The sequence below is a fragment of the Parambassis ranga genome, chromosome 7, assembly GCF_900634625.1.
Source record: "Parambassis ranga chromosome 7, fParRan2.1, whole genome shotgun sequence".
Classification (NCBI taxonomy): Eukaryota; Metazoa; Chordata; class Actinopteri; family Ambassidae; genus Parambassis; species Parambassis ranga.
The window spans coordinates 12,902,370-12,913,176 of record NC_041028.1 but is presented as its reverse complement, the minus strand read 5'-3'; the positions used below and the strand labels follow the sequence as shown (position 1 = coordinate 12,913,176).

Below are 10,807 nucleotides of genomic sequence, written 5' to 3'. Positions count from 1 at the left end.
CATCTTAAAGGTGTTTTTAATTTGTACTCAGCTTATAGTACAGCTGTTCATCATTATATAACACTTTTCAAAAGAGATAAAGATTTGCAAGATATTTTAAAATGCAAACTGTAGTATCCTTGTAATGTGTTGTTTTTATTCAGGTTTTAGCAACCAGTATAGTTGTTAGCCTTTGGAAACAGCAGTAAAAAAAACATGTATATAAATAGTACCTATGTATACTGACAGACAGAGTGATTATGTACAGTACATGCAAATATGTCAATGCACAGTATAGTTTGTGTTACAACACATAACAACACATATCATGCATGCAGGCATGTTTTAAAAAGTGCAGTGTAAGAATATATCTGTCAAAGAAGTAATCTATATAGGAATTGAGCTACTTATGGGTGACTTTTTTTAGTTGGGTGAAGAAAAATGGCTTGTGCTCAGTTGTAGTACATAATAATAAAAACTACATGCAAAATCTGTTATGTGCATGTTAAACCAAGTGAAGAGCTGCAACAAACAAAAAAAATAAAATAAGCAATATAATTTTTTGTTGGACAACTTCACTGCAAACACTTGAATAAAATGCTGCGTGCGGTAATAGAACACGATTATTACATTGATTTGGTGTAGAAAAGCTCTGTAACTTCAGTCAACATCACTGCTTTTGTTACTAAATAAAGCACATAGTAAGTACGCATGCGCTAAAATGCGGTAACACACAATCCTGCTGTGCGCATGCGTGTCGTATGCCTCTCAGAGGCAGACAGAACTTTCTGGAAGTCTCCGGAGGAGGTACAACCAACAACCACAGTCCCACCGTGAAGAAGCACGGTCTCCATGTCTGCCGAGAGCGTCCTGATGTGGAGTTTTATTCCATTAAAAGTCTCCTAAACCTATGGGAGTACAATTTATTGTTGTAGAGGAGCGACTAGACACCAAAGCTAAATTTCCTTCTGTGATTTTCACACCTGGATTATTATCGAGGAAACTGGACCGTCAGGCTAATGTGTAATTTTTGACACGGATTGGGGAGGAAAAGACCCCTGATGGAGTATTTCTGTCAAAGTAGACACATCTATTGGGCAAAATCCCGGCGTCAAAATGTGGATTAAATTCCTTGTGTGTACGGGAGCTGATAAATTATAACAAAGTGTCAGGCTTTTATGTTGGGCAATTACGTAATGTCGCATAAAAGGTGTCTTGAAAAAAAAATCGCCTTACATAAATACATAGAAACATTCAGTTTTATATGTTCCCTATTAGTCCCAGAGAAGGTGGGGTAACGTGGCCTTTTCTTTGTCTAACGCCATTTTGTGTGACTTAAATGCTGTCGTCAGCCATTTTGGCTTTTCATTTTTAAGCAGTCTGCCTTTAAAGGCAAAACAGCATCATGCCTGTATGTGAAAATTGATAATATGATTCAAATACAGTACTACCTGCTGCCTAAGTTAAATATGGAGGCAATGTGAGTCATATTATCAGTTGTATTAACCTACCATGTATTAAGATTAAGAAACCTTTAGTCCCACAATGGGGAAATTGTATTCATTTATTATGTCCGTTTGACTAATTTGTTTTGCTATAGAACCACAGTGTAAGATTATACACAGGTGTTTCAATCACTTCCATAGCCACAGGTATAAAATCAAAGCACCCAGGCATGTAGACTTCTACAAATGTTTGTTAAAGAATATGGGCCGCTCTCAGGAGCTCAGTGAATTCCAGCGTGATGCTGTAATAGGATGCTGCCAGTGCAACAAGTCCAGTCGTGAAATTCCCTCATTATTAAGGATTCCATAGTCAGATTGGGAATGACAGCAACTCAGCCACACAGTGGTAGGCCACGTAAAATGACTGAGCAGGGGTCAGAGGATGCTGAGGCGCATAGTGCAAAGAGATTGCCAACGTTCTGCAGAGTCACCACTGGACTCAGAGCAGTGGGGACGCGTTCTCTGGAGTGACAAATCACGCTTCTCCATCTGGAAATCTCATGGCTGAGATTTGGCGGTTGTCGGGAGAATGGTACTTGTCAGACTGCATTGTGCCAAGTGTGAAGTTTGGTGGAGAGGAGATTGTAGTGTGGGGTTGTTTTTCAGGAGTTGGGCTTGGCCCCTTAGTTCCAGTGAAAGGAACTCTGAATGCTTCAGCATACCAAGAGATTTTGGAGAATTCGGAGAATTCCATGCTGCCAACTTTGTGGGAACAGTTTGGGGATGGCCCCTTCCTGTTCCAACATGACTGTGCACCAGTGCACAAATTAAGGTTCACTTCATGTTAAATATAGCCTGGCTTTTCTTTGTTATTTGGGCCTTTAAATGTGACAACAAAATAAAAGGAAATTAAATGTATGTAGTTGTGAATATTTGCTTTCATTGTGAAAAAAAAACATTTGTTATGATTAGAATAAGGCTATAACACCTCCCTTATTTTGACCTTCATTTGTTGAAGAGGTAAATGTGTGGGACAGTGAATCCATCCTATTTTACATCATATTTTAAATAATTAGTGCTAATAAACCAGGAAATGGAAGTACAATTACATTTAAATTAGATTCCACAGACTAACAAGCCTCTTATGTTTTATTAAATTCAGTTCCAATAACTAGAACCATTTTCTAAGGGCCGTCTCTCAAAAATAGAATATACATTAAATTTGTTTAGAAATTAAATGGCATAACAGTGCAAGAAATAATTGTTGATATTCTATCTCTCGTGCCCCTTCTCTTGTGGTTTGTGTAGACGCTCTCTTTTTACATAGTCTGTGTAATCCTCTTCTTCCTACAAGAAACATGATAGATGAAAGGGAATTAATGATAAAAGCTGTAACTGAGACAGTATAGAGTATAGAGACTGAATATATATTGACACTGCTCCTATATCCAACTGACTTTTAAGGTCAACATATATTAGAGCTGTTTGCTCTGTCTCAGCTGAAATAACAGTTCAGTTGAAACTCTCAGCAGAAAGAAAAGTAGGCTCAGTATTCTGAGTCAGAGATTACTCTGACCTGAATCTGTCTTGGGGGTCTTTAAACCTTCTTCGCCTGGGACACAAGTTTGAGAAGTTCAGTCTCATCTTGGGAGCCAGTCTAATGAAAGCATTGATATTCTGCCCCAGTTTTTGGGTCTCAATGGGCCTAGAGTGCTTCTAGGGAGACTCGCTGACCTGTGAGGATGCTGCATCCAGCAGATCCATAGTGGGGATTAGACAGCTGGCCTCTCCCAGGAAACATATTAGGATGTGAAGCACGTCAGCCCAACGTCCAACAGTCAGCATCAGGACCATTAAACCCCCGAGACGCACCACAACTGTGTTAAGGACAACCTGGCTCTTAGGCAGACGATGCTGTTCCTCTGCAGAATAAAGACGACAGAGTTAAATTTAAACAGTCCTAAAATGTCACTGCTGCTCTAATGATCAGATAAGGCCAGAAAAGGGCATCATGTCTGATGTGTTTGCACCTCAAAATATGACACATTTGTTTTGTTTTCGCATGCCTCTCACCCTGCATGTACACCACCAACAGAGTGTAGCAGATAGACAGTGGTGTCCAAAACCTAAGGGCTTCTGTAGCAGAGAGAAAGTGCTGGTTGATGATAGATACAGCAGCCAGCACAGCCACAGAGAAGGTAATAACCATCATCCTGCACAGCAGTGGCAGCAGGCTGTGGCCCGATGTGAGGAGGCTGATGCAGATGCCGCAGTAGCGCTGTGAGCTGTGGAGTTTGTACAGAGCCACAACATGGTGCAGCAGGCTTGTGGCATGCCGAGCCAAAACCCAGCTGAGGGATGCTGCCAGGAGTAGACAAAGCCAGCGTTGGGACGCCCCCTCATGGAGGAAGTGTAAACTGCAGCTTATTGCACAACCGAGACAGAACTGGCTTTGTACTAACAGCTGCTGCAGAAATTTCCTGGACTCCTGTAGAATGAAGGAGCACATGAATAGAAGTGATGGTTGAATCAAAGCACACGGTGAGCTGTTTGTAATGATTCTAGGAGTCATCATGACACAATAACATCTGGAAAATGAGCAACCCACAAGGAATATCCGTTGATAGCATCAGGCATATTTTTATCACATGATTGGATTCTTACAGGTCCAGCTGTAACCCATCCAGACACAGCTCGAAGACAAAACTCCAGTACCACCAGTGCAGCCACACGGGAGCCCACTATGGATAGTATCCCAGTAACTATGAGAAAGTGGAGCATCCCAGTCAGTCCATGTTTGGTCCTTCTTTGACTGGTTGTCTTCTCACTTTGAGTCTCATTTTTTTCACTTGAACTGTAAGAAGCAGAAAAAAGTTCCAACCGATTAACTGCATAAGAATAAACCTTAAAGAATCTGAACGACAAGATAAAAGAACTGTGAAAACAAGAGAGGATGCCAACACTAAGTGAATCTCACCTCTCCTCTAACAACAAATGAACTCTCAACAGGGAGCACAGCACAGATATCCCACATGCCCCCACCAGCCCTGTGCAGGTCAATAACAGAATCATTATAACACATGTTTGTACAGTCAGCCAGAGAAAATTAAAAGATGAGGGCTCACCTTGCAGAAAGCTATCCACCGGACTTGTATCTGGAGTCAGCCATTCTGGTAGGAAGTAGGAAGTGGGAAGGAATGACGTGATAAAGGAAAACATAGTATAGATCTACCTTTGACGCAAGAAAATGTTCAGCTTGACTGTCACAGGTCAACACTTTCAGTTCCAAGTATTTTAAGTCATCGCACACCCGTGACCCAGTTTTTATGCAGTGTCTGCTCAGCGCTGCTCTTTATTTCTGTTGCTCAAGCTTCACTCGTCCAAAAGCCTGTTCAGAGTTCCTGTACCAAAGTTCATTTGGATGTCAGTGGAGTAGAGGCCCTCAGTGGTCTGAGTCATAACAAGATAATGGGAGATATTGCGCCACAAGAAAGACTTTACACTCTCCCTATAGAGGCAGGCATTAGTCTTTTTTTGGCCTGCTGGCATAGGTACTACATTGTTCTGACAAGGAAAGGATCCTTGTGAAAAATCAAGCAATGTTTGCATAGCACAAAAAACACATTCTACATCATTTTCATTACCATTATGTCGTCATAAGTTAAGCATAGGACCAGTTAAGAAAGAACTACAGTGCCAAAAGTATTAAGCATAACCAAGTAATGAGTGCCAAATTTACCACAATATGCAAAATGGCAAAGTGCTTTATGATGTGTATTTAAGTACTGATATCATATTTTTAAATGCGTAGTATATCCACTACACGTCAACACCCATACTTACCATGTCCCTCTTACTATCTTGCTTTACAGCACATAAAGACTCAAATTTCTACAACTGGTGGTTAAAAAAACATTTATTATAATGTAATATTCTCTCACATATTTTATGACTTTGACATGCAGAGAAATAAGTAGAAACTGGTTACCAGCAAGACTCAAAACCCCAACTGCTGCATGTAGAATTTTTCACACATTACAAGTGTGACTGTAGTCACAGTGTCTACTGTTTCATCAGACGTCATAGAGCTTCCTCTAGTTTTCTTTGCAGTGGAACAGACTTGTGCCTCACAGACCCAGCTGAGGGTGTTAGGATTCTCACTGTACTTGCAACTAGGTAGTGGTGTTCCATCACCCAAGGAATACATTTTAAACATTGTTGAAAGCCAGAAGTTATTGTGACCTTCTATGGGCTCTCTAACAGAAAGAGATTAAACACCAACATTTAAGACAATATAAGACTGTTCAAGTAAATGCAAAAAGGACCATATTTATAAAGTATCATGGAATACAATCAACAGTCTAAAGCAGACAGGTGGTTGATGAATTTTAAATACATTTGTTGAACCTCATCACCATCAGCAACATGAATGCATCTCTCATGTGATGACTATTGATTCATCTCCAACAGGGTAAAATATCCTGCTTATTAGTCTTTTTGTCCCAGATTAGCCCTTGCAGCAGTTTAAATCACTTCTGCAAAGTGTGGAGCTACGTTTTCTGGGCTCTCTCTTCCACATAGAGCTGCATCTGTAAAAACAAATACATATCAATAATAGGAAAAAGATACATCTGAATTTTGACATTAATGTAGTTGAAAAAATGATTAATGATTGGAATCTCCTTGCTCACTTTTACAATGTCAGATGTCATAGTCTTGAGTGGAATGAGTCGAGGCTCCTGCATATGGACTTCCTGCTCATCAGCGACAATCCACGGAAAATCCTGAGGAGGTGAAAGCATGAATAATGGTTCCATCTTTGAAGCTGATTGCAATAGAGGCTGCTGTATTAGTGCATATCACCTTGATGACTTGAATCTTTTCCATGTTACGTGTAGCAGCATCTCTGGTATGTACCAGGACTGTAAAAGAACACCCTATGACAAAAAAGAGGCATAGATAAATGCCTGTGATGCAGAAGAATCCCACAAATACTATGAGGCTTAATAAATAGATTTATGTACACTGAAATATTTTCAACAAAATGTAATATGCCATAATTGAATGATTTAGGTGTCCTCATATTTTTCAAGAACTCACTGGCAATGAAAAAGGTCTTAAAAACCAGAGACAATGATCTGTCAGTATCTGTGATGTTACCTGGTGGATTGTTATTTAAAACTGCATCGCACACACTGATCTTCAATATAAACGCCCTCAGCAGCTGCTCCACATGTGACAGCAACGTGTCTGAGCTGTGTGTGACAACAAACCCCACAGTTAATGTCGAAGTGTATTACTATATACAACATGCTTTTTGTAGTTATTAAAGATGAGAAACCTGATAGAAAGCAGTGGAGGCTGTGACATCTCAAACACAAATCTCTCTACAGGATGATGCTCTTTATCCATGATGACCACCACGACCTTCTCTGCATCATTCTAGGAGAAGAAAGAAGACATGAGCAGAGTGAACAGGCAAATGTTAATTGACACTTTCCCTATAAACATCTTACCTTTTCAATGAGTGGCTTCACACAATGCAGCGTGTCTTGAATGTACTGATTTAGTTCTGGGTGACATGACATCTGAAAACACAACCCATCAAACATGGAAGACCATTGTTAGATAGCTGCCTGCTATGAACTGTAATAATTAAACAACTTCATCTGTACCTGTACAGGGACATTGTATTTCTTTCTCTTCTGAAATATCCCAGATGGATAAACTTCACGGACATACAAAATGAGATGAATAGCAACCTCAAGGAACTCGCACAAGATGTCAGCAACCACTGTAAGAGAAGAGTTGAATAACATGGTCAATCAATATTCCAAATACACAGTACCGTAGTATTGGGTCATCAATTATTGTGAAGCTATTCCCATTTTATAACTGAGCACGTGGTTTATACATGTTAACATTTCAAACAGTTTTTTGGGATCATAGCCCGTGAAATATAGCATGCAATTGAAAGGTTCGGTCACCTTACCTTGTCCAAAGTTGAGGTCTTGTCTTGTTAGAGTTGTCATGTTTTATTTAACAGTACAAATGTAGCAAACGACAAATTCTTTCTGCAGCTAGCTAATGTTGATGACTACCTGCGTATCTTGGTCCCTTTTAACTACATCTTTTATAGTCCGACACGAGTTCACAATAAAGTAAAATATCCGCTATATGATTTTTTACAGGCGAGTCTACTTCAATGTGAATCTAAAAAAATATATAAGACCAGATACGCGGCTTTTCCTCTGCTTGCTAGACGAAACTAAGTCGCGTATAACTGACGTCACTGGATGTTTACAAGATTGTTGTGCCGTCCGCTGCTGATGACGTTCCCCTATTTTGTGTAAGAATAACAGGGTTTCTTTTTTGTGGTGTAATATGCTGACAATTTCACAATTTTCGGGCATTTTGTGCCACAAATAGGCTTTAATTCATTTAAGCTATTACACAGCATCATTTTTGTATACCCTTGGTATGGAAATGTTTTATTTAAATAAAAGGTCTCTTGTGAAATAAATAGTCAAATAAATACATTGATTGGTGATGTTAAAATATAGCTATAAGCCATTTTTTTTAGAAATTACATGATCATAAAAGGCTGTGCAATCAACAATATTTGATCCTTCATAAAGAAGAGTGTCTTCTCCATAGAGTGAGCTGCAGTTTCCCCACAGCAGAGCCATCTGTGCAGCGTCCTCTGAAACAATTTTACAATTTATAGCAATCAATTTATAGCTAATATGTTTCTTTTAACTGATGTTGCAATCTCATGTAAAAAAATGTCATATTTTACCTTTTTATTTTTTCTTGTGGCGTCTGGTCTGACTCTTTCTCAGCCAGATTAAAACCATCCAGCAAAGCTGCTTCAGGCCTGTAATTTTTATCTGGAATCAATTTTAGTATTATTACATTCTGCACCAAACAGGTCACTTTAATTCACTGCAGCTTGTTTCTTTTTTAACAGTTTATTTACCTGCAGAGGTCATGAAGGTCCTGAACAGCAGGATGTTGGGGAAGGACTCCAAGCCATTGCTTCTCCTCAGCTTTGGCTTGTCTTCTGATAAGGATGGCTGGTTCTCCTCAGGGAGTCTCGCCTTTGGCCTTCCCTGTATCCAGGGAATTGTCTTCACAGAGCGAATGGCTGTAAAGGAGGTCAAGAACACACGTATTGATTTGAACACAATTTGCACAGAAACTGACTTATTGAATGTCCTTTGTGTCATTTTACCTTTGAAACTGTTTCTCTTTCCGTTTCTTTTCTTAAAGCAAACGTCTTTAAGAAAATGAAAATTCACTAGAAACTCCACACCGTCCTTTACGGTTTTAGGAATCACACCTAAAGAAATGTTGTGAAGGTTAGATAAACATTTCTTTTAAAAAACGTGTTGATGTTGAACAGGTTGCATACTACCAAAGAGTCGAGGATTTTCAATAAATGTTTGAATGACGAGAACTCGTAATTTAAGTCGTCCTTCTGTCATTTCTGTCTTGTTTGGAGGTGGCAAGAGACATGGAGCAAAAACTGTGGCGAGGTTGGAACTGGTCATTAAGTTCTCAGTGCATCTGAAAGAATAAAGAGAGAAGCACTCAAAACCACATGTGTACAACACAACCATCGGGTGATTTTAATGTTTACCCTGCATAGAGAAAAACTACTGTAATTTGTCGTATAGTTTAATTTTCTACCACAGGCTTGCTGTAGAAAATACACACCATAACAATGTTGCCAACATTTGTTCCAATATTTTATTCATTTAATGGCAAATTAAATTAATTAATTTAAATATTTGTGGTTGATTTTGGTCTACTTCAGTGGCAACCTCATGAAAAATGCAATAATTCAATGATTTATTTTTAGTTAATTGTCCCCACAGTGTATTCTTTCATACCTCTGAGAGACTTTGGACAGGAAGTCAAACAGGTAGTGCAGACAAGATGCTTCCCTGGCAGGCAGCAGACAGGACAGCAGCTGCAGGGCTGCAGTCCTGTCCTGCAGGCTGGACATGGCCTGAGCTTTAAGCAGAGCCACATGGAGCTCAGAAGGGAACAGAGACTCTGGCAGCTCCCTGCAGAACTGTTTGATGAGAGTGGCCACGTCGTAGGGGAGGGCCGAGGACAGACACCCATCTCCACGATTCAGCTTGGACTGATTCATGACATGGACACAGAGAGGATTCATGTCAGCATTACACAGATGACCCACATGTTTCATAGCTCATATGAATATGAAGACTTATGGCAGCTACACTGAAAACTGAACAGAGCCACAGTACCTAAACTGTGGACAGATGGACCGATAAAGACCAATGTTTACTCACCAGATGATGTGCATTAAAGGTCTTACCCTGAGTGTCCTAATGCGAGGAAGAGAGCCTGGCTTTCTGAACAGGCCCACAGTCCCAGCATGGTCCAGAAGAAATGAACAAGCCTCCACCAAAAAGCTGACAGACAAATCATTATGCTATCATTCATCGGACAAAGTTATGTCCAAAATGTCAAAAGCTTTTGACTTACCAGGGTACAAGTCCAAACTCAGGTATGTATCGGCGGGCCAGATTCTCCAGAGGAACACCAAAGGTCTTTGAACCTCTGTTGAATGGCATCTCCTTTTTCCTCTCAGATCTCCTCACAGATATCCCATAAAGGACTTGGAGGTGAAATCGAATCACATTGCTGTCTGCAAGCTTCATTATTCCAGCCTGTCACTGTGTCACTGTGTCACCACAATCTCTGTAAGGTAATCACTACTAAACAAAGGAGGGGGGCTTATTATGCTCATCTGTATCACCTGTGACACAGCAACGGAAGAAGTGGTGTGTTCAGGCTTAACAGAGAAGATGGTAGAAATGAGGCTCCAGATTACAAAACACATATATTTTTTTCGGTTGCACGCGTCATATTTTCACATCTGGCCAACAAACTTTTCACAGCAAATTAAAAGAATTAATTGTTTTCCTTATTGTTATTTCTGACCTGCTCCTGTTTATTAAATATGTTTTTGTGTCATCAACTGATTGACGGGCTGCCCTTTGTACATGTTTTCTGCTGATGATAAAGTTAAAATTTAATTTTAAGGCTGTTAACTTCTCATAAACCTGCTTATGAACTGAAAGGGACCTCTGTCTGCATGCGACTTCGACTACATGTTTAAATATGGTTTTAAACAGCAAAGGTCCAAATACAACACAGCCATGTACACCAGCAGAGGACAGTTAAAAAGAAGATGATGAAGATTAAAAAACATTTAATCGTTTAAAAAACAAAAAGCTGCACCCATCAAAAATGATGTACAGTGAGTGTACCTTCAAAATAAAATAACTGAAACTTGAGTTTCGGTTGCAGCTCAAGTCAGATAGGTTAGGTGACAGGATATAAGA

At 39.7% G+C, this 10,807-nt stretch overlaps 3 protein-coding genes across 4 annotated transcripts; all 3 read right to left on the bottom strand.

The window, feature by feature from the left end:
* Window positions 1-2,540: 2,540 nt before the first annotated feature.
* On the bottom strand, window positions 2,541-4,822 carry tmem82 (transmembrane protein 82). Its single transcript, XM_028410991.1, has 6 exons — window positions 4,550-4,822; window positions 4,402-4,471; window positions 4,089-4,278; window positions 3,498-3,912; window positions 3,159-3,346; window positions 2,541-2,771 (listed from the first exon to the last, which is right to left on the bottom strand). Exons 1-6 carry the CDS (start codon window positions 4,641-4,643, stop codon window positions 2,697-2,699), a joined length of 1,032 nt encoding a protein of 343 aa, XP_028266792.1. The 5' UTR covers window positions 4,644-4,822; the 3' UTR covers window positions 2,541-2,696.
* A 500-nt stretch (window positions 4,823-5,322) lies between these two features.
* Window positions 5,323-7,758, bottom strand: mad2l2 (mitotic arrest deficient 2 like 2). The gene is made up of 8 exons (XM_028410007.1): window positions 7,417-7,758; window positions 7,100-7,218; window positions 6,941-7,012; window positions 6,766-6,866; window positions 6,585-6,679; window positions 6,288-6,361; window positions 6,116-6,208; window positions 5,323-6,013 (listed from the first exon to the last, which is right to left on the bottom strand). Exons 1-8 carry the CDS (start codon window positions 7,454-7,456, stop codon window positions 5,975-5,977), a joined length of 633 nt encoding a protein of 210 aa, XP_028265808.1. The 5' UTR covers window positions 7,457-7,758; the 3' UTR covers window positions 5,323-5,974.
* A 177-nt stretch (window positions 7,759-7,935) lies between these two features.
* LOC114438867 (rho GTPase-activating protein 11B-like) lies at window positions 7,936-10,152 on the bottom strand. 2 transcript variants are annotated; one of them, XM_028410486.1, is made up of 8 exons: window positions 9,945-10,152; window positions 9,775-9,871; window positions 9,320-9,576; window positions 8,842-8,993; window positions 8,659-8,766; window positions 8,404-8,571; window positions 8,224-8,314; window positions 7,936-8,127 (listed from the first exon to the last, which is right to left on the bottom strand). In XM_028410486.1, the coding sequence occupies exons 1-8, from the start codon at window positions 10,118-10,120 to the stop codon at window positions 8,055-8,057; spliced, it is 1,122 nt and encodes a 373-aa protein (XP_028266287.1). In that variant the 5' UTR covers window positions 10,121-10,152; the 3' UTR covers window positions 7,936-8,054. The 2 variants fall into 2 exon arrangements, with proteins under 2 accessions (XP_028266287.1, XP_028266288.1); XM_028410487.1 differs by having other exon boundaries at window positions 8,025-8,127; window positions 8,224-8,301.
* Window positions 10,153-10,807: the final 655 nt, after the last annotated feature.

Excerpts from the sequence above, each read along its gene's own strand:
- tmem82 (XM_028410991.1), bottom strand. The coding sequence starts at position 4,643 with ATGTTTTCCTTTATCACGTCATTCCTTCCCACTTCCTACTTCCTACCA. Across the intron at positions 3,347-3,497 it reads GTTGGTGGTGTACATGCAGG|AGGAACAGCATCGTCTGCCT; the intron begins GTGAGAGGCATG and ends TTTATTCTGCAG. Across the intron at positions 2,772-3,158 it reads TGGATGCAGCATCCTCACAG|GAAGAAGAGGATTACACAGA; the intron begins GTCAGCGAGTCT and ends TGTTTCTTGTAG.
- mad2l2 (XM_028410007.1), bottom strand. The coding sequence starts at position 7,456 with ATGACAACTCTAACAAGACAAGACCTCAACTTTGGACAAG. Across the intron at positions 7,013-7,099 it reads AATACAATGTCCCTGTACAG|ATGTCATGTCACCCAGAACT; the intron begins GTACAGATGAAG and ends TTGTGTTTTCAG. Across the intron at positions 6,209-6,287 it reads AAAAGATTCAAGTCATCAAG|GATTTTCCGTGGATTGTCGC; the intron begins GTGATATGCACT and ends TCACCTCCTCAG.
- LOC114438867 (XM_028410486.1), bottom strand. The coding sequence starts at position 10,120 with ATGAAGCTTGCAGACAGCAATGTGATTCGATTTCACCTCCAAGTCCTT. Across the intron at positions 9,577-9,774 it reads CTCGCATTAGGACACTCAGG|TCCAAGCTGAATCGTGGAGA; the intron begins GTAAGACCTTTA and ends GTCATGAATCAG. Across the intron at positions 8,315-8,403 it reads GACCTTCATGACCTCTGCAG|ATAAAAATTACAGGCCTGAA; the intron begins GTAAATAAACTG and ends AATTGATTCCAG.